The following is a 25,411-nucleotide window of genomic DNA, read 5'->3' as shown; positions in this document are numbered from 1 at the left end:
AAAGATGCTTCATACCATTTGAAAAGAATTGGAATGACAGTTATCAAGAAGATATATTGACAGATGACCAAAAATGGGTATGAGTACAAACCGCTACGCAATTGCTCAAAACGTTTCCCCAAATTCAATCAAACACAAGTTGCAAACATTGTACTGGTGACGAAACATGGGTTCACTATTTCGAACCATTAAGAAAAATTGGAAACAAAATATGGCTAACTAAACACGGGAGAAGGCCTGAAGTTGCCAAAAGAACCATAAGCTTAAAGATGGTTCTTTATTGCATATTCTTCTAACCCATGTGATGGTATAGCCGTACAAATTCTGGTACCGAAGGACAAAAGTGTTACAGGTCAGTATTACCGGGTTGTTATACTAAAACAGCTCAAGAAATATTATCATAAACGACGCCCTGTGTCAGGATTTAGGCATGTTCGTCTACTTCATGATAATGCTCCATCACATACATCTGAGCTTGTGAAGCAATTTTTGAAGTCGGAGAAGGTTACTGTCTTGCCACACCCACAACACTTTCCAGATCTAGCCCCATGCGACTTTTTCCTTTTTCCAAAACTTAAAAAAGTTCTTATCTGGTCGTCGTTACAAGTTCCGACAAGCCCTTGCCTCAGCCATCGGGTCAGTACCTCAGAGGTCTACCTAAATCAGTGTACCATGACGCATTTCAGTTTGAAATTATGTATTTCAAACCGCGGAGAATACCTTGAAGGGATGTAAAATGTCCATTTCACTATTTGAGTCGAATGTGCTTGAGATATCGTACAATACACATTACATACCGAATAGACCTCGTAAATGAGAAGAAAAATATCTTGGCCTTTAATGCCAGATTTAAATATATATATTAACGACGTTTTATCTACCAACACTAATCATTTTCATTAATGTCGATTCGATATATCCCTTTGCGCTTGAAATAAAATACATCAGAGTCCTCTACATCTGCTTCGTACTTAGATGTTTTATTGAAATAAATATTTACGGCAAATTAACAACTCAACTTGATGGTAAACGGGATGATTTCAGCTTCTCCATCGTGAACTTCCCATGTTCATATAGCAATATTCCATTATCACCTGCATATGGTGTTTATATCTCTCAACTGATTCGGTACGCAAGAGCTTGTTCTGCTTATGACCAGTTTTTAAATCACAGCAGGCTACTGACAAACAAGTTGATGGTGCAGGGGTTCCAACAGTTTCGTTTCAAATCAGCATTTCGCAAATTATATGGTCATTATAACGATCTTGTTTGCCAATACAACCTATCATTGGGTCAAATGCTGTCCAACGTGTTTCATTCCGGTTGTTAGGTCGTTCTTGGCACACTGATTCTGACTACGGATAACTCCGTTTACCTGATCAAGATATAGGGTTCACGGCAGGTGTGACCGGTTGACAGAGGATGCTTTTGAAAGATCAATTTATTCAGAAGTGGTCTTCTGATATTGATGATTCTTCTAAGGGCCAGGTTTATAAACTCTTCAAACATTGTTTTTGGTTTACAGAAATATGTACTTACTCTGCCTGTAAAATTAAGAAAATTATTTATGAAATTTCGTACTTCAAATAACCGATTACCCATAGTGACAGGAAGATGGCATGGTATTCCCCTGAATGAAAGACTATGTACGTTTTGTAATAAAGGAGAAATAGGAGATGAATTCCATTTTATTTTAGTGTCCAACTTTTTCACAATTAAGGAAAAAAAATACATAGACAATTTTTTTTAATGAAAGACCATATGTTCTGAAGATTTCTAATCTATCGTCAACTTAAGATATAAAAATATTAAGAAATCTCTGTGTTTTTATTTCTCATATTTATGAGATTGTTTGTTGTTCTTCATAATTGTTCTTCTGCTACCCCTTAAACGTACTACTATTATGTTTATGTATACATACATTGTATTTAATGTTTCCCTCTGGTATCTAAGAAAGCTGTATTATTCCATATATGAACCTATGACGATTTTTCTTGCATGTACATTGCATTATATTGATTGTACCTCATGTACCGTTTAACATGGTTTGAGCGAAATAAATTGAATTGAATTATTCCTCCTAGACACTTGATCCCACCTCTGGTGTGTCCAAGGGTCCGTGTTTACCCAACTCTCTATTTCATGAGATTGATCACTGTTCGTTATCTTCACCTTTCATTCAAGAAGATGTTATTGAAATGTTTTACGCATTAATATATACACCAAGTTTGGCCCCACCCCGGAGTCAGAACTTCTATCCTGGGGATGGAATTTAAAATTTTGGTAGATGCCTTCCTGCTCTATACATATGTATTACTATTCATATAGATTTTGAAGAGTTTTGAAAAATGATCAAGTTTTGCCCAGTCTCTAGAGTCCCCTTTATCATAAAGATACGTCACACCGAATTTGAAAAGAATTGAATTGGTAGTTCAAAATGTTCAATTGTTAAAGCTTACAGTATGGTCCGAATTACAATATTTTTTCCATCTCGTAAAAACGCTATTAAATCATCGCACGTATGTAGTTATGAGACTGTACGACATATCATAAATTATTTCACCTGTTTCAACCAAAATTATTTGATTTTAAATCGATGTTTACAAATAACCGCGTCACTCTGCCATTTCAAGTGACAGCCACGTGACCAGTTCAAACTTTCAGATCATCGGTGGTCTTATCTGTGTATTTTGTTACAACAGTACCGTGCCATAAGTTTAATAGAGATGAAAATATCAAATACCTCTTAGTAATTTGTTGTTTTACGCTCTTTCAGCCTTAAAACTAACGAGTTAATACACCATGTTGCGATTCCCCTGACGCGCGTGGGTCTATTTATAGACGTCTATTATGGGATGATTTATATATGTACCACACTTATTTACTTTCTAAATAATATTCTCACTGTTTTCTTTTACATGCAGATGTTTTCAAGCATGTAATTAAGGGAAAGTTAATAACTTTATAAAGTAATTGACCTGCTTTAAAGTAACAATGCACAAAAATAATACATGTTCATCGGGTCATACAGCTTTAACGTACGTCAGGTTAAACTTTTCATTGTCCAGAATTTTGTTGAAAGGTGTAAATTATACGTCGAATCGTTGATGTTACAATTTTATTCAACCATAGGTTAGGATATTAGACAGGGAAACGAAAGATTATTTCAATAATAATTCCGATGTTAATAAGAATTTATACATCAATAAATCCAAAAACGTTATGTAGGCCTATACATATGCGCCTGAAAACAAATAACATAGTGCGAGGAAACTATTCAAATTTTTGAAATTAATAATACAGGAAATGAATTGGAATTATAAAAATCAAGCATTCTTTTTACATTAAAGAATTTATCGATGTGTAAACTCTGGACATTTTACTCACAAACTTAACATAAAAGCCCTTCACACTTTTATTTATTACACATCGATAAATTTTTCAAAAAGAAATTTTAATCCCTTTAAAGGGATTGGTTCACGTTTTTCGAAAGAAATGTTTTTCATTTATTGTGTTAGAAATTAAAAATATAGCTCATTTAATGTTGACAACCAAAATTTGGACCGAAGTATACTTGAGATGTGATATATGTAATAAACTTGGACCAATATCCATTTATTTTGAAAACCCCGTAAACAATAACACACCTCAATCTTTGTTTTCAAAACAAATAATAATATAATCAGCTTCCATCATGATGAATAACCTTAATTTTTTTTGTGAAACCTTCTAAACATATTAGACTGTAGATTTTGATCATCTAAAGTGAAAAATAAAATTTGGAGGAAAATCGTGAATCAGTCCCTTTAAAGGGACTGGTTCACGAGTTTTGAACAAAATATTTTTTATTTTTGATGTTAAACATTTAAAGTATAACTCATTTAATATTGACAACCAAAATGTTGACCTTCTGAATGCAAGAATAAAGGTTATCTTCTAGACTTAAATCTTTGTTATGTAAACAAAGACTCGAGTCATTTTATGTCTACAAACAAACAAGTGAAATAATTAATTTTGTAATATATAGCATCTTAATTCTGCATAGTCACAAATTTTAACTTTCAGATGACACATTTTACACAAAGAATACTTGAAATGTGAAAGATATAATAAACTTAGATCAATATCCATTTCTTTTGAAAATTTCGTAAACAATAACATACCGCAATCTTTGTTTACAAACAAATAATGAACTCTCTAAAATGAGCTTCTGTGACAATGTATAACCTTCATTTTTATGTGAAACCTTTTAAACATGTTAGACAGTAGATTTTGATCATTAAAAGTGAAAAATAAAATTTGGGGGTGGGGGAATCGTGAATCAGTCCTTTTAATAGTCTCAGTGGTGAAGGAGGTACCTTTTAAAACATGGATGAAAATACAAATATCAGCAATATTTCTCTATTCATTTAAAAAACCCATTACCTAGCTCAGTAGGTTAGCACGTCGACTGATGAACTGTAGATCGCGGATTCGAGTCCAGCAGGGGTTTTAAAAAAAATTCAGACTGCTTTCTACTAAAACTGTATTTTTTGACTAAATAAAGCAAATTTGAAAGTTTCCAATTTCAAAATATTGTTGTACATAACCTCCACTTTACATCCATATCAAATTCTCTGGTGTAGCATATCTCCTTAAATAGCATCAGCACATGACAAAATTTAATGTAGCGATTCACGTCCAGTGATTTTGCAGCAAGTTTCATCATATTATATACGACTGACATGCTTTTTTTTTTTTTTTTTTAAAAATGAAGCAACAATTACATTCATCGATGTTCAAAATAAATTTGAAATTATGCATTTTTTCAGTTGCATTTTCAGGACAGATTTCATTTGTCCAAGATCGGCACACGGATACCTACGCAAAGATGCGGACTGACAAATGAAACAAACAGGCGGAAAAATATGTTGCTATCCTTCTTGTCTCTTGTAATATATTCAGATTTCCTTAACACGACTCAGAAATCCCACGAATGCCTACGACCGATACAAACATATCAAATGCGGATTGTTTTCGGCACAATAAAAAAATTAATTTAAAGTTATAACTAATTTTATTTTGTTATACAAAAGTGTCATTACGATAGTTTTGTATGTCACATTAACTAGAGTCATTGATAAAAATAATATTAAGATTTTATCAAAATAAAGATTTCGTTTCTATTGATATAGAAATCAATTTCGGTGAGGGATAACAATGTAATTTTGCTTCATTCAGAGCCTCTGGATAGGTTATCCGACACAAATATCAATGATAGTTTATAAACCTTATTATTTCAGTCATTGAAATAGTAAATCACAATTTTGCAACAAAAATGTTCGACACCAAAAATGAACTAGTATTACTTTACACCCAGCATTCGCACTTATGTCCCATTATTTCTCGACATTAAATTAAATATTGCATCGCTACCTACTGAAAATCGCATTTAATTGTATTAACCGCCATTTTTCATATAAAGCGGTTACGGAAATATTAACAGCTGTGAAGGAGAAACTTCAAACGTACTGTGCGACTTCATATGCCAGAAGTGGTGTAAATCAAATCTGGATTCTAAAAAATTCTATAGAACTTTTAGTAAACTTGAAATTAGAAAACTTTTCTCAAATCGTACATGACTTTTCAACTCTTACAGGACCATTCCTCAAGATAAATTATAAAGACTAGACTTGTTGACATCATAGACAGTTGCTTCTTCAACAAAAATGGAAAACGCAAATATTCCTATCTAGTGATCAGTCTACACTAGTGTAGCGATCTACATGAGAGGATCATACGATCCGATTTTAATCAGTGATCAGTCACCCAAAAAATTACTTTGTTAAACGCCATTGTGATTCCACGCACAAGTACTCTGAAGTTAAAATAAAAATATACTGGAGTTCCTCATTGACAATATCATCGTGATCTTCGATGATCAAGTCTTCCAACAGTATGTTGGAATCCCCATGGACACAAATTGTGCTCCTTCGTTAGCTGACCTGTTGTTATACTCCCATGAAGCAGAATTTATTTAAAAACTTCTATACGTGAGAAAAAAAATCTCTAGCTTGTGGCCTTCAATTCGACATCAAGATATATCGACGATGTATTATCTATTAACAATAATACTTTTCATTCATATGTCGATTCGATATATCCCTGTGAGCTCGAAATGAAGGACACCACAGAGTCGTCCACTTCTGCTTCATACTTAGATATTTTATGAAAGTAGGTATTAACGGCAAACTAACTCAACTTTGTGACAAACGGCATGAATTCAACTTTCCATATTTATGTAGCAATATTCCATTATTACTTGCATATGGTGTTTACATCTCTCAACTGATTCGATACGCAAGAGCTTGTAAATTCTGCGTATGGTCAGTTTTTAAATCGAAGCAGGATACTGACAAACAAATTGATGGGTGCAGGGGTTCCAACAGTCTCGTTTAAAATCAGCATTTCGCAACTTCTATGGTCGTTATAACGATCTAATTTGCCAATACAACCTCGCATTGGGTCAAATGCTGTCTGACGTGTTTCATGCCGATTGTTAGGCCGTTCTTGGCACACTGATTTTGAGTACGGATAACTCCGATTACCTGATCAAGACATGGGGCTCACGGAGGGTGTGATCGGTCGACAGGGAAAGCTTACTCCTCCTAGGCACCGTCCCATCCTTTGTATGTCCAGGCCCCAGGATCATGAATATTGCGATGAAATGATTGAGAAGTCAGTGATTCCAAAACAAAATTGTTATTCAATGTTGCTTCGTCAAATTTTAGGGTCTACAAATTAAGAGTTTCAGTTCTAAAGTAATGAACACCTTACGGGTGATTGAAAATTTGACTCAAGTCTGAGTTTGTTACATGATCCTGGGGCCTGAGTTTGCCAAATTCTTTTTGTATTGCTTAAAGGAGTTATGAGATTGAGGAATTCTAAGTTACAAGCTGGGTTATCAAAGCTCAACCTGCGGAGGAATTCTAAGTTACAAATTCACCCGGCAGAGAAATTCTTAAATTACAAGCTGGGTTATCAAATCTCAAACGGCTCATTCAGCGTACACCGGTTTGACAAATGAAATCACTTGCATTTTTACTCACGGTATCCAATACACAGGTAGTCATGTTTTCATTAAAGGAAAACAATAATAACCACTCATTTTACATTAATTACCATATATGGAATCAATTCACCAGATCTTTAAAAATTAATCTGCACTTTGAAAATAATGCCCCATCAATTCAACTTTTGCAAAAATATACAAAACCAAAACTTTTAATTTCAGTATCATTGGGCGAAAACATAAGTCTAGTAGATTCTCTGAGTAGCCTCATGAAACAGTAGAGAACAGTTCTACCATCACCTGTACACTAACATAAGCCTAGTAGACTCTCCGAGTAGCCTCATGAAACAGTGGACAACACAATTCTACCATCAGAAACTTGTACAGTACATGAGGAGAAATATTGTACTTTCACTTTTTAAGCCGTGAAAATCACTATTGAAGACAACATCAGGATTTGCAGGTTTTTTTAATTTGGGATTTTTGTGTTTTTACAGAATATAAAGCACGGTCTTCCCTTAGTCAAAGAGACCTACAAAACATAAAAAAAAGTAATTAGTGATCATAATTTGCATCAAATCCATCAAGTTCACTTAAATACCAGGTAGAGGTAACAATTTAATGTCATATTGCTCCTCCCACACCATCACCTTTTGACTTTGTGATCACAATAAACTTTGTATGGTCATTGGTACGAGTTTAAAAATTCTCGAGAGGGATGTTAAGCAAGTGTCGAAATTGGTGATGTATTCCAACTTTAACACAATGACTTGATAGAACAAATGGTAACCTTGGCCTGAATAATTCACAAATGCAAAACAGGGATCTCAATTAAAATGCCCATTTGACTGGGAGAAAACTTGTAAAAAAAAAAATCATCATCGGACATTCACCAAACGACAACACTGCCGATGCAACATAAATAATTAATATCCGAAAATGAAGATCAATCTTGGTATTTGGATAATTAATTTAATGAAATTTACCAGGCAGCTCGGATATTAAAAAAGAAATTATCAGGAATGTGCATTAACCAATTAAAACAGAGAAAGATGCATCATTTCCTGGAAATTCAATAGAGAATTTGAAATAGAACAGGTTGTGTGGTTTTCCTATAATATTTAGATCCCTGTTGTTGTTCATCTTTTAAAGAGATCTACAGAGAGATCTCATGTGTGAAATGAACAGTAGAAATTCTATGGAGAATCACTTCAAAATTTAAAGAGTGTCGTATGAATATTCTAATCATTGCAGTCTGTAGAAATAGAAATTGGAAATTATTTCACTCAATGAGAAATCACACACAAACATAACCCTCTTTCTCTTGAGCATTGGACTTGAATATGTTAGTAAGTAGCATATCAATTTTGACAGGAAACTCACCAAATCCCATGTCTTCATCAGACTCCGATTCCTCTTTCTTTTCTTCCTTGGCAGCTACAAAAAGAAATTATATATCTTATTAGTATACATGTTCCCAACTCCGAATAAGTATTTTCAACATCGATAAATTCTGTATAGTTGTACCATAGAATGCAGACATTTATAAAATTAATGCAGATTTCTGTGATTTTATTACTCATAGACGAGTTGCAAGCATATAATGACCCAAATGTCTAGCTCACTCCCCAGCCCCATTAAAACCTAACCCAACATGACCATCATGTGAATATAGAGAATGAAACTGACAGCTTTTGTGAAACAAGCACCTGTGGTAAGCTATCTCAGAGTAATCAATAAGCCGGTTTCGAGATACAACCGAGTTATTTCCCTTTTGGAGAACTCTCGTATAGTGAGACAAGAAACAATTTGTTTACATGCAGGAGTGGGACAAATATTCATCACTGCATAAGTGAATGTACTCAGTAAGTTTCTCATACACAGTTGATACAATGTCAGATCACCCGAATTCGACTGATACACAAACTAAGTAAGTTATAAGTATTTAGGGAGTAATTAAATACATAGAATTCTTATCATATCATGTTAGGGCTGTTCCAGAAATGATCAAATGGGGGGGGGGGGTTGTCGGGCGGCAAATGATATTTTTTTGTGTGGGTGGTCGTATTTTTTCATATTTTATTTGGTCCGTGGTTGGACTGTTAAAAAAATATTTATTATGGGTAGTGGGTAGTTTCTATTGTTTTATTTTGTGCCACGTGGGTGTTAAGTTTACAGAATATTTTTATTGTCGCTCTTGTCGTGTTGGTTACAAAACGTCGGTGGGAAAATTGAAAACGTGATTTCGAAATGCTTCTTTCGAAATCGGAAATAACATAGAACTATTCGAGTTGTCGCTCTTTGCAGCGCATAACTTTCCATTACGGTACTCTTCAAATTAGAGGCGCGTTTAGTAGGGTCCCTTTGGACGTGATGGCGGCGAACTCTGTTCTGTAGATTATTACAGTTTACAGTGCATCGATTTTGGGAATATTTTGAAACCAGTAGGTATTCCGTTTTCTAATAAAAATAGGCACACCTTAGTTGATTTATATGAGGGTACCGATGCGTTATATTTATCAGTCGGTGTGATGGTGATATAGAGGCCTCCAGGCGTGGGCTCCATTAGAAAACAAACGATTCGTGGAAAAACATATCCATACCCATTTCATGATAATAGCATCGTTTGGACTCCCAATCTTTCCAACATTCCCGCCATAGATGCCTTTGATTGTTGATGTGACATCGTTTCTTCAAAACTACTGTGATACAATGTCGCACAGGCATTACCGCGTCATTGACTAGAATGTTTGTCCCGAAAACCTCGCGAGATTTGTACCGTTTTCATTTTTAAAAATATTTTTGTGGTGGGTCTGGTTAGTTTTTTTTTTAAAATTAGATGGGTCATTGTAAAATGAGTTTATTAATTTGATGGGTCATGGGGTAATTTTTTTTTTTTTTTTAATGGGTGCTTGGTATATACAAAAGGTGCCTCCCGACCCCCCCCCCCCCCTCCCCATGTATTTATTTCTGGAATAGCCCTTATTTCATTGCTCATAATTACCATATCTAAGATATTACTTGCAAATATGACATTGTTTTTATGTTTCCACTTTAGTAAAACATTTCTTTCGATAGTATTTTCCACATTTACATACTTAAAGAGAAGCTGCTTTTTATACATTTTATCGTCTTCCACGCTGACTGTAGGTCCACTCTGTAACACTTAGGCAATCAAAGTTCCACTAAATGGTGCATTTAGTTCGTATCTCGAAACTGGTGTATTGAGGCAGGCTTAAAGGATTGTTATAGAAGAAACTTACAAAGTACATCTTAGAGAAATTACCTTTCTTTTCTGCTGGTGCTTCAGCTGCTGCAGGCGCAGCGCCACCTGCTGGTGCAGCTCCTACACCACTAGAGATGTTGGAGATCATCTCTTTAACATTGACACCATCTAATGCCTTGGCAAACATAGCTGAAATGTATAATGACGCAAAACTATTTAACTGAATTGATTTGGGTACTAAACACAAGTTCTAAACTTCTTGTTATTGTGGCATCTACCTATACAGGATTTTGTATATAGTGTCTGTGCAGTTTTCACTCATGCTGTAGTGGAAATACCTAATACTTTTACTTCTGCTGCTGGGCACTTAGGTAAGAAACAATCACTATTTGTTAAATGTCTTACGTTTGACAAAGGGTTGTCACTCAGAATCGAAACTAGGCCCACGTAGTAGCAAAGCAAGCACCCTTAACATCCGTGTTCTACTGTTCAGTCTAATATAGCATCATCCAATACACGTATCAACACGTCGCGAAAGTTATCTGTGTTCTACTGTTTAGTCTAATATAAAATCATCCAATACACGTATCAACACGTCGCGAAAGTTACGTCCCTTCTCCGCCATCTCCCGGATAAAAATCGTATTTCCATACGTTGGCCTTTGTAATTTTCATATCTGTAGCTTTGACAACTTTTATTTTTTAATCAATTGCAGTCAACTACAATAATGCCCCAGATTGGGGCAACCCATTAAATTGTATGAAAACTTGGTAATTGGCTAAAATTCAAAGTAATAACATCTTACATTTGGTAAAGTAAAGAAAGACAAGAGGCCCATGGGCCACATCGCTCACCTGAGTCACCATAGCCCATATCTAAAGACTTTCCATATATATTTGCATGTAAAACCTTAGTACCTATTACGGCCCCAACTACCCCTGTAGGCCACGATTTTTGCAAACTTGAATCTACACTACACTGTACGTCAGAAAGCTTTCATGTAAATGTGAACTTCTTTGGCCCAATGGTTCTTGAGAAGATTTTTAAAGATTTTTCCTATATACACACATATAAAATATGGTTTCCCCTAGTGTGGCCCCACCCGACCCCCGGGGGCCATGATATGAACAAACTTGAATCTGCATTATGTCAGGAAGCTTCCATGTAAATTTGAACTCTTCTGGCTCAATGGTTCTTGAGAAGAATATTTTAAAAGATTTTTCCTATATAAATACATATAAAATATGGTTTCCCCTATTGTGGCGCCATCCGACCCCTGGGGGCCATGATATGAACAAACTTGAATCTCCATTATGTCAGCAAACTTCCACGTAAATTTCAACTATACTGGTACAGTGGTTCATGAGAAGATTTTAAAATGACCCCACCCTATTTTTACACTTTTGTGATTATCTCCCCTTTGAAGAGAACCTGGCCCTTAATTTGAACAATTTTGAATTTTCCCTTCAACTAAGGATGATTTGTATTAAGTTTGAATGAAATTGGCTTACTGGTTCTGGAGAAGAAGATTTTTTAAAATTTTCAGTGTATTTTTACTGATTTGCTATTATCTCCCCTTGGATAAGGGGGTTGGCCCTCATTTGAACAATTTTGAATCCCCTTCACCCAAGGATGATTTGTGCCAACATTGGTTAAAATTGGCCCAGTGGTTTTGGAGAAGAAGTTGAAAATGTAAATGTTTAACAGACAGACAGACGACGGACAAAAAGCGATCAGAAAAGCTCACTTGAGCTTTCAGCTCAGGCGAGCTAAAAACTTAGGTTTTTTCACCGATTGACCTTTGGCTGACCCCGCAAAGGGACATAACTAGCGGCAAAGTGTTGATACGTGTATAGATGTCAAACTTATTACAAATCAAACTTGAGCCATCTTAAATAAATTCTATGATTTACATCACATGCAGGTTTCAGCCAAATTGCCATTTTAAAACCAGTGTATTAAAATGAACAGCATCTTTCTCGAAGTATATTACTTACAAGGCCAGTATGGCTTGACAGAGACCCCAGCAGAAGTATATTACTTACAAGGCCAGTATGGCTCGACAGAGACCCCAGCAGCTTTCAGGATGGTGGAGATTTTGTCACCCTGGAAAATATAAACACCCATACTCCAAATTATTATAAATTACATGTAAAAACACTCACAGGGTAATGTAACTCTGTAGATGATTCAGTTAAATTTGCTAAATACACCAAGAGTGCAGGATTTCTAGTCATTACGTACTATCAAAATCAGTTGGTTTTACACAGAGCAACTAGCAATGCGTTAAAACGTCAATGCCATTGAAAACTAACGACATTCTATGGACTGCCTAAAACGGGTGTACAACTGAGCTGGAGGATGCCATAGATGGTCAATAATATTCATTATTACACACAAATGTCTGAAAAATTCGACATCCACGATAAATGAATTTCATTATTCCCTAGGCAAAATTTCTCTGGATCCGTTCATATACTTTTAGCTGTGCTTGCTCTAACGGCAGCTCTGTCAACACATCAGATGTTAGGTTTCATGAATAGGAATGAAGTTATCTTTAAATAATTTAGCAAAGTAGACTCTATTATAGATCAAAACACATGGTATAGAGTCTATACCATGTGTTTTGATCCGAATTTACTCTGTACCGTTAACACTCTACCCCAGTTTGGCGTCTATTTCTCTACGAACATGTCATCTGTTACATCATTTCAAATCGCACAAATCATAGAATAATGTTTTTAGGTAATTTCAATCACTAACGACTGGGCAATATATAAAACAAATGTGCAAGGGGTATATACTTACAGTAATTGCTACTTGATCATCAGCGAGAATTAGAGCAGCATAAACACAAGCAAGTTCGTCTGAGGATGCCATTGTAATATTTCTGTAAGTTTCAGTTGTTGATGTAAATGTATAACAGTGTACGTCGCCGGATTGGCCTTAGCTCTATTTGAGAACTGTACACTTCCAAAATATGTCGGAAAAGGCCGGAAGTAGAATCTGTTGTAATGATTTTCAAAATTAAAGTATATCAACATTTCAAATACTGGGTGATCAATTACTATTAGAACACATTTATTTCCAGAATTTAGAGGTTCAAATAAAAAAAAAATTCTTTAAATACTTTTATTTTGGTTTGGAGAGTATAGATATATATATAATTCAGATTCGGTATCGATTAATTAATTCCGGCAAGCACCTGTCAACATGCAAATCGTGTACATCTTTGTGTTGGCGATACTTTTTCAACAAGTATTGACCGATTCTGATCACGGGGATGCGGTAATCAGTTATACAGCAGAGGATTTTGATGATGCTTTAGACAAAGCAAAACATTTTGTTATGTTTTATGCTCCATGGTAGGTACACTACGATACACATTACCAAATACCAGCGTGATTATTTCGAATTTCCTCAATTTCAAATTTCCCAATATTGCACACACGTAGATATCATGTAGGCCTTGATTATCGCTATAGATATATCATATGGCAAATCGTGCAATAAGAATATTTGATTTAGAAACCAGTAAAAAGTCGATGCTGTCACGAATATAACATCTAGTAATACCCGCACAAAAGGTTTTGCCTTAAGATATACTCTCCGTTGTACATCAGTATTTGGTTACTGCATAAAATGTAAGTGGAGTTCTTGGAGACAGGTTTTTCTGTGTTAAAACATTTTTCAAAAATTCTGAAACCATATCGCACATCTATTATAGCACCAGTTACCTTCCAAAAGATGATTTGGCTACAGCATAAAACGTAAGAGGAGGTTTGGGAGTCGGATGGTTTTTTCTTCTTCGAAAAAATGTTTGTTTTTTTACAACTAAAATACAAACGAAAAATCTGAAAACTTATTCCACATTCAACAAGACGCCATACCAATTATCTTCCAAAAGATTAAGCTAATGCGTAAAAAGTAAGAGGAGTTCTGGGAATCATGCTTTTGTAGAAAAATGCTGTTTTCAACATTGTTTTTGATTCCCTTTTTGCCCCCTGGGCCCCAGAATGAAATTGAAAAATATAAATATATAATTATATATAGCTACAGAACACCACTTATCATATTCTAAAAGATTAAAATAAAAGTGGAGTTTTAGGAAAAAGAATGTTACAGATGGACGAACGGACCAAGACATACTCTCTTTAGAAAGTGTGGGTATAAAAATTCTATTTATACGAAAATGCTTTAAGTCATTGTTTTTTAGAGTTTTTCACGACATGCCTGGACACCATGAGTATTTGCTGTAGCTTAAACAGATAGATAAGAACGTAAAGAAATAGTATTGACTTTTTTGTTTGATAGTTTTACTGGAGTAAAAACCAGTGCTTTTAAACCTTGCTTATTGGTGTTTGATCAGTGTCACAAAAGGGGATTATAGAGAATTGTAACAGTTTATTTAAATGTCTTCTAGACTGTATTATGTTGCTTAATCAATATGTATTTAAAAAATGAACCTTTATTGATTCATTTGAAGTATATTTTTTGAACTATGATTTGGGATGCATCATTATGTGAGAAGTATTCTTACACATGTGTTAGTGAAATGCAGTGTTCTTTCAATTTATGTATTAGTGAAATGCAGTATTTTTAAATATGTATTCGTGAAATGCAGTATTCTTACACATGTGTCAGTGAAATGTAGTATTTTTACATGCTATAGTGAAATGCAATATTCTTACACGTTAGTGAAATGTAGTATTCTTTATTATGTGTTAGTGAAATGCAGTATTCTTACACATGTGTTAGTCAGATGCTTGAACCACCGACTACCCGGGCCAATATCCACAGTCCTTATTGTCCTAACTGCTACAGTTTGTAGCAAGTGTCTCCTTATAATACATAACAATGGTCACAACAATGTTGACAATATCAGAAAAACATTACTTTAGCTGTGTCAGTGAATATATTCCCCCTTCCATTTTGATTTCACCCATTTCCTACTTATGGTATCCTATTAAATGGGGCAAATAAGGTAAATATGAATTTACTCATTACTTTAAAGTTGCAGAAATAGCTTTGGGCAAATATGAAAATGGTTATGAAATTGTTTTTCAATACATCTGGACAAAAATGACATTGAGTGAAAATTTCTGTGTCTACCATAATTGGAGCCTTAATAAATGTACATATATTATTCATATTTCTTTGTGATATGCCTCCAAGCTAAGGAAAATTCCTCTCATTACTGCGGGTATATACTTACATAAGCTTGATTTCATATTCTGTGGTAAAGGTGTATGGCAGTGTTTGATGTTGCATTATTGCCTCGCCTACAATACGTCCAAAATCTGATCAGTGTGTCATCCATCAGTTGATTGGTCTTTAGCTCTACAACCCTAACACGTTGCCCCGGTATGACCGAGACACGGCTCTGTTCCCAGGGTTCAGTGACTTCATACACTGCTCCTTTATTTGTATCTGATGATCGATACGTTCATATTTGGAATGAAAAATTTATTTAAATTGACGCAATATACTAAGGTTATTGTGACTGCTCTTTTTTATGAATTTGTTTTCAAACTAGGTGCTATAACTCTTTATGTGCTATATGTTTACGAATTGATATGTCCCTAAAAAATAAAATCACTTTTATCCACAAGTTTAGTGCATCGAATGCAATGACGTACATAGTGCTTTAGATACTGGTATACATGTAGGTAAGTAATAAGAAATGTATTTATCTCTATACTACATGTGTCCTTTTGTTTAGGAATATGAGTAGAGAGAAATCCATTGGATTAGGTAAGGTAGATACTGAAGTATAGCTCCGACGTATCCCCCTTGTAATGCAGATTGGACTAAAGGAGATTACATTCATCATGTGACATAGAAAGTGTTCAGAAACCACAGGGGCTAAGCCCATTTCAGCCCAAACTCTGTGATACCATAAAGAACTATATTTATGCCCCCCTTCAAAGAAGAGGGGCATATTGGTTTGCACCTGTCGTTCAGTTGGTCGGTAGACCAAATGTTGTCCGCTCAATATCTTGAGATCCATTCACTTGATGATAATGATATTTCATATATGGATTAGTTATGAGTAGTAGAGGACCCCTATTGTTTTTCAGGTCAAAAGGTCAAGGGTCAATCTACTCTAGACATGGGAATATAATGTCCGCTCAATATCTTGAGAACCTTTTGCTTGAAAGACATCAAACTTGGCACACTGGTACATTCTAAGGAGTAGATGACCTCTTTTGATATTGAGGTCATATGGTCAAAGGTCAAGGGTCAAATTGGACATAGGAATATACTGACCATTCAATGTCTAGAGAACCCTTTGCTTGACAGACATCAAACTTGGTACAGCAGTACATCTTCAGAAGAAGATGACCCCTATTGATTTTGAGGTCACATGGTCAAAGGTCAAGGGTCAAACTGGACATAGGAATATACTGTCCGTTCAATATCTTGAGAACCCTTTGCTTGACAGACATCAAACTTGGTGCACTGGTATGTCTTCAGGAGAAGATGACCCCTAATGATTTTGAGGTCACATGGTCAAAGGTCAAGGGTCAAACTGAACATATGAATATACTGTCCACTCAATATCTTGAGAACCCTTTGCTTGACAGACATCAAACTTGGTACACAGGTACATCTTCAGGAGAAGATGACCCCTATTGATTTTGAGGTCACATGGTCAAAGGTCAAGGGTCAAACTGAACATATGAATATACTGTCCACTCAACATCTTGAGAACCTTTTGCTTGACAGACATCAAACTTAGTAGACTGGTACATCTTCAGGAGAAGATGACCCATATTGATTATTAGGTCAAAAGTCAATAGTTGAACTCGACATAGTAACATATTGTCTCCTATATTTTAAGAATATATTGCTTGATTGACACCAAACTTGGTACACTGGTACAGCATAAGAAGTAGATGACCCCTATTGATTTTTAGGTCACATGGTCAATTCACTCTATTGTCTGCTCAATATTTTGAATTGATGATACTACTATCAATTAAATGATGTGTGTGTATAACCCTTTTCAATTTTGCACCATGGGGGGGCATATGTGTTTTACAAACATCTCTTGTTAATATGGTATTGCAGGGTTTAGGCCCAAAACGGGCTTAGCCCTGTGTCAGAAACCTACTGCTATGGCCAACAGGAGTTCATGAGTTCACCTGGTAATTAGAAGGACTTTTGTAAAATACCATAATTAAAACATTTTGCATGTGTGAACTTTTACACATTAAAATTTTATGGATTTACAAAAGTTGAGAATTACTAGAATTTAGCAACATGTAAGAAATACTCATAATTTAAGAAAGAATTTCATTTTTGAAAATACATAGGGCCATAAACTGCAATGCTTGACTTCAGCATACCTCATGAAGCATGTTATAGTGCTGTATGTCTGCATGAAGCGATATTGCCAAACTTGCCCTGATCGTCAGAAATGTGTTGAGGTGTTTGATAAAACTAGAAAGTGTACAGTGGATATATTTGTTTCTATGTATTCCTGAATTAATGCTTTCTTCCATAACATATGCTTTCCTCCGAAATATTTTCAAAAACATATCTCGACCATTAATATTGCTGCTTCAGTTAGGCTACACCCCGAATGTTTGGGTATACTCAGTGTGTAAGAGATTATGAACAGTACTGTACTTGTCTTTATTTACAGGTGTGGACATTGTAAGATGTATTATGAACAGTACTGTACTTGTCTTTATTTACAGGTGTGGACATTGTAAGAGATTATGAACAGTACTGTACTTGTCTTTATTTACAGGTGTGGACATTGTAAGAGATTATGAACAGTACTGTACTTGTTTTTATTTACAGGTGTGGATATTGTAAGAGATTATGAACAGAATTGTACTTGTTATTATTTTTTTTTTTACAGGTGTGGACATTGCAAGAGATTATCCCCTACATGGAATGAATTAGCTAAGTTGTATAATCCTATGATAGATCAACCACTTATCATAGCAAAGGTGAGATTATCAGCTATAACTGTGCATGTGACTTCTCATAGCAAAGGTGAGATAATCAGCTATAACTGTGAATGTGACTTCTCATAGCAAAGGTGAGATTATCAGCTATAACTGTGCATGTGACTTCTCATAGCAAAGGTGAGATTATCAGCTATAACTGTGCATGTGACTTCTCATAGCAAAGGTGAGATTATCAGCTATAACTGTGCATGTGAATGTGACTTCTCATAGCAAAGGTGAGATTATCAGCTATAATTGTGCATGTGAATGTGACTTCTCATAGCAAAGGTGAGATTATCAGCTATAAATGTGAATGTGACTTCTCATAGCAAAGGTGAGATTATCAGCTATAATTGTGCATGTGAATGTGACTTCTCATAGCAAAGGTGAGATTATCAGCTATAATTGTGCATGTGAATGTGACTTCTCATAGCAAAGGTGAGATTATCAGCTATAATTGTGCATGTGAATGTGACTTCTCATAGCAAAGGTGAGATTATCAGCTATAACTGTGCGTGTAAATGTGACTTATAAGTAATGTTTACGTAGGTTTTCCCGGTAACATGGCTTTACACACCTTTAATTTGAAGAGTTCCACTTACAGAAATGATGAGTATTGTGAGTACTGTATCTCACTTGTAACTCAACAATTGACATTCAAAGTTTTGCTGACCATTAGAAATACTTTAGTTAAGCATTGTAAACATTAAAAATGTGAAAAATAAAATTTCATTAATGATACTATGATAATGACTCTAGACATACTTTGCAGGTGGACTGTACAGCTCAGGTTTCCTTGTGTGCCAAACACGAAATCACAGGTTATCCTACACTCAAGTATTTCCCCGACGGATATTCAGAAGTTGTTCGTTACAAGTCAGGAAGAGACCTCCAGTCACTTCAGTCTTTCATCGAAGAACAGCTGTCTAATGTAGGTTTCTCCACAGCAACGTTAATAAGTAACTTTCTCTACAGTAATGTTGAATAACTTTCTCCACAGCTGTCTCTAAAGCTGTCTAGTAAAGTGTCTAAAGCTGTCTAGTAAAGTGTCTAAAGCTGTCTAGTAAAGTGCTACAACTGTTTTAAGCACCGGTATGAATTTCTACAGGTCTTGTGTAAGTGACTCTTTAACTGTTTTAAGTATGTTTCTCTGCAGCTGTCTAATGGAAGTTATTCCTGTTCTTTTTAATCAGTACATACTGTAGATACCTTATTTTAAGCGAGTACTTAATATGGCGAAATGACTCGTATATGTCAAATTGCATGATCATAAATTCGTGTGTCATCTCTTAATCAAGAGGTCTGACATGTATATTAGCAACAGAAAATCAAAAGCGAGTAATTTTATTTTGCAAGTGATGCCTCTCGCAAAATTACGTGATGATAAATTCCTTGAGTATATTTAGGGATCTACAGTATTAAACAATACAAACTTAATTATGTATATACCTAATTGTGTAGATCTACATGCAGTTGTTACAAATTTTAAAGCTTGAACTTTTTGGGCTGTATAGGCTCCGGAGCATCCTGCCGAGAAGAACATTCCGACGTCCGGTCTGTTCGACCTGACGGATGACTCCTTTCCCCCACACATTGAAACGGGGAGTCACTTCATCAAATTTTACGCCCCCTGGTGCGGACACTGTAAACGACTAGCTCCCACGTGGGAAGAACTTGCCCTTCAGTATCTGGGTCAGGAGGATGTTTCTGTTGCCAAGGTATTTCAAAGATTGTCTTACATTTAAAGATCAAGGATTGAGAATTTTTTTTTTTTGCTGTTTCAAAACAATAAAACCTAACTCTCACAGGAGATATTAGACACAAAAATTACATAATTTGAAACTTTGAGATAGTGTTGTTTGCATTTGACCATAGCTAAGCTGTCAAAAAACTTGCTGAATGACATTTTTACGCCCCCCCCCCCCCCCCCCCCCCAAAGAACAGGGTCATATTGGTTTGCACCTGTCGGTCGGTATGTCGGTAGACCACATGTTGTCCGCTCAATATCTTGAGAACCATTCACTTGATCGTAATGATATTTCATATGTGGGTTGGCTATGAGTAGAAGAGGACCCCTTTTCAGGTCAAAAGGTCAAGGGTCAATCTACTCTGGACATAGGAATATACTGTCCACTCAATACCTTGAGAACCTTTTGCTTGACAGACATCAAACTTGGTACACTAGTACATCCTAAGGAGTAGATGACCCCTATTAATTTTTAGGTCACATGGTCAAGGGTCAAACTGGACATTGGAATATACTGTCCGTTCAATATCTTGAGAACCTTTTGCTTTACAGACATCAAACTTGGTACGCTGGTACATCTTCTGATCAGGAGAAGATGATCCCTATTGATTTTGAGGTCACATGGTCAAGGGTCAAACTGGACATTGGAATATACTGTCCGCTCAATATCTTGATAACACGCTCGCAATCAATATAATTACGTATATCAACTCTTTATATGGTAATGAAACATCTAATCAAATATAGAAATAACATACCATTAGATGTGATAGATTTATACATATACTGAAAGACTATTGAAATGATCAGTGAAATCAAAGAACCAATGAAATAACAGAATAAAACTTTACCATATATACTCGCCTATAAGTCGGATTTTTGGGAGTCAATATTTGGTCCAAAACTCTATGTCCGACTTATAGGCACGTTCTAAGAAGATTGGTAATTTTCTGGGCGGCGTAATGTAGTGTTTTTTCAACAGCTCCGATGATTATCATGGACTACCACACAAATGATTATCTAGACATATTGTATTGTTTATGTATTTTAAAATTATGTATAAATACAAGTATTTGCATATTTTTAACTAGTTAAAAATTATTTACATACCGCTATAATTAATACTTTCAATATTCAACTAATCTATCGTTTATCGGTAAAATTGAATTACGAACCCGATTTAATATTGAGATATTCATATGTATACCGGCTGAAATATATTTCATAAAAGATTGAATATTGTTAACAGATAATTTAGATCATCATTCTTGACTCTTAAAATTTTTGATACAATGAATTATACCGGAATCCCACAATAACAGTTTTCGCGAGGCGCGTGCCACTAAGTAAACACGGTGTCAGGTACTGGTAATTAGGATACCATAATTGCGTAGGTAAACAAGGGATCATTGCCCATAATAGATCAAGGGTTGCGTTTAAACCCCAAACAGGTATGGCTTGGATATTGAGCACCTCATAATTATTAATTTCTCAAAATGCTTTTTTGAAACATAGGTAAAAACACTACACCATTGACTTAAAATTGTCGACCGACTCTGACAAAAAAATTATACCGACTTATAAGCGGGTCAATGGCAAATTCCTACAAAATAACCTTAAAAAATACAACTGACTTACAGGCGGACCGACTTATAGGCGAGTATATACGGTACTTAGCCAACTCAATCAAAGTGCACAATAGAACTTTCGGTCAATCAAAACTCAAGATTGTAATGAAACGATAAATGAAAAATGATGAAAAGAATAAATACATATAGGAATTGATATTCACACTATCACATAATGAATTAATTAGTGATGTCATAATGAGACAAACACACCAGGGAACAGCATTATATACACAGAATTAATGATCTTTGTGTACTGTAAGACATAATGTACAGAATCTGTTGGTTAACAAAAGAATGAAATAGAGCATCAGTGTTCCTAGCTTGTTAATGCATGAAGAAATTTACACATTCTATATATATTTAGTCATGAATAAATCTATCACTTCATTTAAGTCATTCATGTATAGATTGAAATTGACCCTTACAAGTTGAGAGAGGCATTTTCCAAAAATTATGTGAATTGTCAAAAACAGATAAATGCTGTGTTTTCCCTGTAGGGCTGTGTTAAGCACTGCTTGCTGATACGGAAGTTAACTGTGTATATTTGTAGGTGGACTGCACGGTTCATAGAGCGACATGCGACTCGTATGGAGTCCGAAGCTATCCCACCCTACTCTTCTTCAGAAATGGAGAAAAGGTTAGAGTATTTGTTAGATTTTTAGGTCTGTTTTTATCTGTAATGGAAGATTGTGAAGGACAACAGTGAAAGATTAATGCAGATGTGAACGGGATTCACACCACGTGTCAGTACAGATTTCAAAATGTAATGTGGGGTTTGGGGGGTTTACATTCTGTGTAGTTTGCAACTGTTTATACTGTAACAGTTATCATTTTTAAATTTGATAAATTTGGTAAATTACAATAATTTAAACAAGAAATATTGGTAAATCTGACAGGTGGCAAATGATCTTTAACATTTTCACGAGTCAAATTTAATCCAATCATTAGAGGAAATAAGATTCGAGTTCTTTGATCGTTATTTTAAAAAAACCCAGTAAACACTACGACAATGCCAAGAGTTCAATATAATGACCTCCGATTCAACGTTGGGAGATTACGCATTCAAAAATTCTCTGTAAACCTGCATGTTTCATTGGTCTGATTATCACTGGTGATATTGCAATTATGAGATACAAAGAATTTGTCAAATTTTCCATTCACCAAATTTCTGAAATGGGGATATATCGTTATAAGATTCAGCTTTACAGTGCAGATAGGAATGTTGACATTTGAGATATCTTCTAAGGATGGGACAGGTTGTTGACATTTGAGATATCTTCTAAGGATGGGACAGGTTGTTGACATTTGAGATATCTTCTAAGGATGGGACAGGTTGTTGACATTTGAGATATCTTCTAAGGATTGAATAGGTTGTGACATTTGAGATATCTTCTAAAGATCGGACAGATTGTTAACATTTGAGATATCTTCTGAGGATGGGACAGGTTGTTGACATTTGAGATATCTTCTAAGGATTGAATAGGTTGTGACATTTGAGATATCTTCTGAGGATGGGACAGGTTGTTAACATTTGAGATATCTTCTGAGGATGGGACAGGTTGTTGACATTTGAGATATCTTCTAAGAATCGGACAGGTTGTTGACATTTGAGATATCTTCTAAGGATTGAATAGGTTGTGACATTTGAGATATCTTCTAAGGATCAGACAGATTGTTGACATTTGAGATATCTTCTAAGGATGGGACAGGTTGTTGACATTTGAGATATCTTCTAAGGATTGAATAGGTTGTTGACATTTGAGATATCTTCTAAGGATTGAATAGGTTGTGACATTTGAGATATCTTCTAAGGATGGGACAGGTTGTTGACATTTGAGATATCTTCTAAGAATTGGACAGGTTGTTGACATTTGAGATATCTTCTAAGGATTGAATAGGTTGTGACATTTGAGATATCTTCTAAGGATCAGACAGATTGTTGACATTTGAGATATCTTCTAAGGATGGGACAGGTTGTTGACATTTGAGATATCTTCTAAGGATTGAATAGGTTGTTGACATTTGAGATATCTTCTAAGGATTGAATAGGTTGTGACATTTGAGATATCTTCTAAGGATGGGACAGGTTGTTGACATTTGAGATATCTTCTAAGGATGGGACAGGTTGTTGACATTTGAGATATCTTCTAAGGATTGAATAGGTTGTGACATTTGAGATATCTTCTAAGGATCGGACAGATTGTTAACATTTGAGATATCTTCTGAGGATGGGACAGGTTGTTGACATTTGAGATATCTTCTAAGGATGGGACAGATTGTTAACATTTGAGATATCTTCTAAGGATGGGACAGGTTGTTAACATTTGAGATATCTTCTAAGGATCGGACAGATTGTTGACATTTGAGATATCTTCTAAGGATTGAATAGGTTGTGACATTTGAGATATTTTCTAAGGATGGGACAGGTTGTTGACATTTGAGATATCTTCTGAGGATGGAACAGGTTGTTGACATTTGAGATATCTTCTAAGGATGGGATAAATTGTTGACATTTGAGATATCTTCTAAGGATTGGATAGGTTGTGACATTTGAGATATCATCTAAGGATTGAATAGGTTGTGACATTTGAGATATCTTCTGAGGATCGGACAGGTTGTTAACATTTGAGATATCTTCTAAGGATCGGACAGATTGTTAACATTTGAGATATCTTCTGAGGATGGGACAGGTTGTTGACATTTAAGATATCTTCTAAGGATTGAATAGGTTGTTGACATTTGAGATATCTTCTAAGGATAGGATAGATTGTTGACATTTGAGTTATCTTCTAAGGATTGAATAGGTTGTGACATTTGATATATCTTCTAAGGATGGGACAGGTTGTTGACATTTGAAAGGACTCCACGTATGATGTATTTCTGTAATAGGAAATTGTTTCTGTTGAGAAGTAATACTGAATGGTCCTTGATAGAAATTAGTGTATGGTATTTCTCTGTTTGCTAGGTGGATGAGTAGAAGTTAGTGAATGGTATTTCTCTGTTTGTTAGGTGGATGAGTAGAAGTTAGTGTATGGTATTTGTTTGTTATGTGGATGAGTTAGAAGTTAGTGTATGGTATTTCTCTGTTTGCTAGGTGGATGAGTAGAAGTTAGTGTATGGTATTTCTCTGTTTGCTAGGTGGATGAGTAGAAGTTAGTGAATGGTATTTGTTTGTTAGGTGGATGAGTAGAAGTTAGTGTATGGTATTTCTCTGTTTGTTAGGTGGATGAGTAGAAGTTAGTGTATGGTATTTCTCTGTTTGCTAGGTGGATGAGTAGAAGTTAGTGTATGGTATTTCTCTGCTTGCTAGGTGGAAGAGTAGAAGTTAGTGTATGGTATTTCTCTGTTAGGTGGATGAGTAGAAGTTAGTGTATGGTATTTCTCTGTTAGGTGGATGAGTAGAAGTTAGTGTATGGTATTTCTCTGCTTGCTAGGTGGATGAGTAGAAGTTAGTGTATGGTATTTCTGTGTTAGGTGGATGAGTAGAAGTTAGTGTATGGTATTTCTCTGCTAGGTGGATGAGTAGAAGTTAGTGTATGGTATTTCTCTGTTAGGTGGATGAGTAGAAATTAGTATATGGTATTTCTCTGTTAGGTGGATGAGTAGAAGTTAGTGTATGGTATTTCTCTGTTTGTTAGGTGGATGAGTAGAAATTAGTGTATGGTATTTCTCTGCTAGTTAGGTGGATGAGTAGAAGTTAGTGTATGGTATTTCTCTGTTTGCTAGGTGGATGAGTAGAAGTTAGTGAATGGTATTTGTTTGTTAGGTGGATGAGTAGAAGTTAGTGTATGG

At 35.3% G+C, this 25,411-nt stretch overlaps 2 protein-coding genes across 4 annotated transcripts in view; one reads left to right on the top strand and one right to left on the bottom strand.

The window, feature by feature from the left end:
- Positions 1-7,501: 7,501 nt before the first annotated feature.
- Positions 7,502-14,067, bottom strand: LOC125647648 (60S acidic ribosomal protein P1). 3 transcript variants are annotated; one of them, XM_048874409.2, is made up of 6 exons: positions 14,015-14,067; positions 13,086-13,283; positions 12,323-12,383; positions 10,338-10,466; positions 8,435-8,488; positions 7,502-7,583 (listed from the first exon to the last, which is right to left on the bottom strand). In XM_048874409.2, the coding sequence occupies exons 2-6, from the start codon at positions 13,155-13,157 to the stop codon at positions 7,570-7,572; spliced, it is 330 nt and encodes a 109-aa protein (XP_048730366.1). In that variant the 5' UTR covers positions 13,158-13,283; positions 14,015-14,067; the 3' UTR covers positions 7,502-7,569. The 3 variants fall into 3 exon arrangements, with proteins under 3 accessions (XP_048730366.1, XP_055997649.1, XP_055997650.1); XM_056141674.1 differs by having other exon boundaries at positions 7,502-8,488; positions 14,015-14,049; XM_056141675.1 differs by lacking the exons at positions 13,086-13,283; positions 14,015-14,067 and having other exon boundaries at positions 7,502-8,488; positions 12,275-12,383.
- The window catches only part of LOC125647646 (thioredoxin domain-containing protein 5-like), a 28,726-nt gene continuing 16,749 nt past the window's right edge, over positions 13,435-25,411 (top strand). The window contains exons 1-5 of the mRNA XM_048874404.2: positions 13,435-13,642; positions 18,151-18,241; positions 19,014-19,172; positions 19,756-19,959; positions 22,170-22,256. Of these exons, the coding sequence (XP_048730361.2) occupies positions 13,491-13,642; positions 18,151-18,241; positions 19,014-19,172; positions 19,756-19,959; positions 22,170-22,256 (693 nt within the window). The 5' untranslated portion in view covers positions 13,435-13,490. The remainder of the gene's footprint in view (positions 13,643-18,150; positions 18,242-19,013; positions 19,173-19,755; positions 19,960-22,169; positions 22,257-25,411) is intronic.

The sequence above is a fragment of the Ostrea edulis genome, chromosome 6 (genome assembly GCF_947568905.1).
Source record: "Ostrea edulis chromosome 6, xbOstEdul1.1, whole genome shotgun sequence".
In the NCBI taxonomy this organism is placed as follows: domain Eukaryota; kingdom Metazoa; phylum Mollusca; class Bivalvia; order Ostreida; family Ostreidae; genus Ostrea; species Ostrea edulis.
This window is presented reverse-complemented; position numbering and strand designations above follow the sequence as displayed.

Excerpts from the sequence above, each read along its gene's own strand:
- LOC125647648 (XM_056141674.1), bottom strand. The coding sequence starts at position 13,157 with ATGGCATCCTCAGACGAACTTGCTTGTGTTTATGCTGCTCTAATTCTC. Across the intron at positions 10,467-12,322 it reads TGTCGAGCCATACTGGCCTT|CTATGTTTGCCAAGGCATTA; the intron begins GTAAGTAATATA and ends TATACATTTCAG. Across the intron at positions 8,489-10,337 it reads AGCACCAGCAGAAAAGAAAG|CTGCCAAGGAAGAAAAGAAA; the intron begins GTAATTTCTCTA and ends TTCTTTTTGTAG.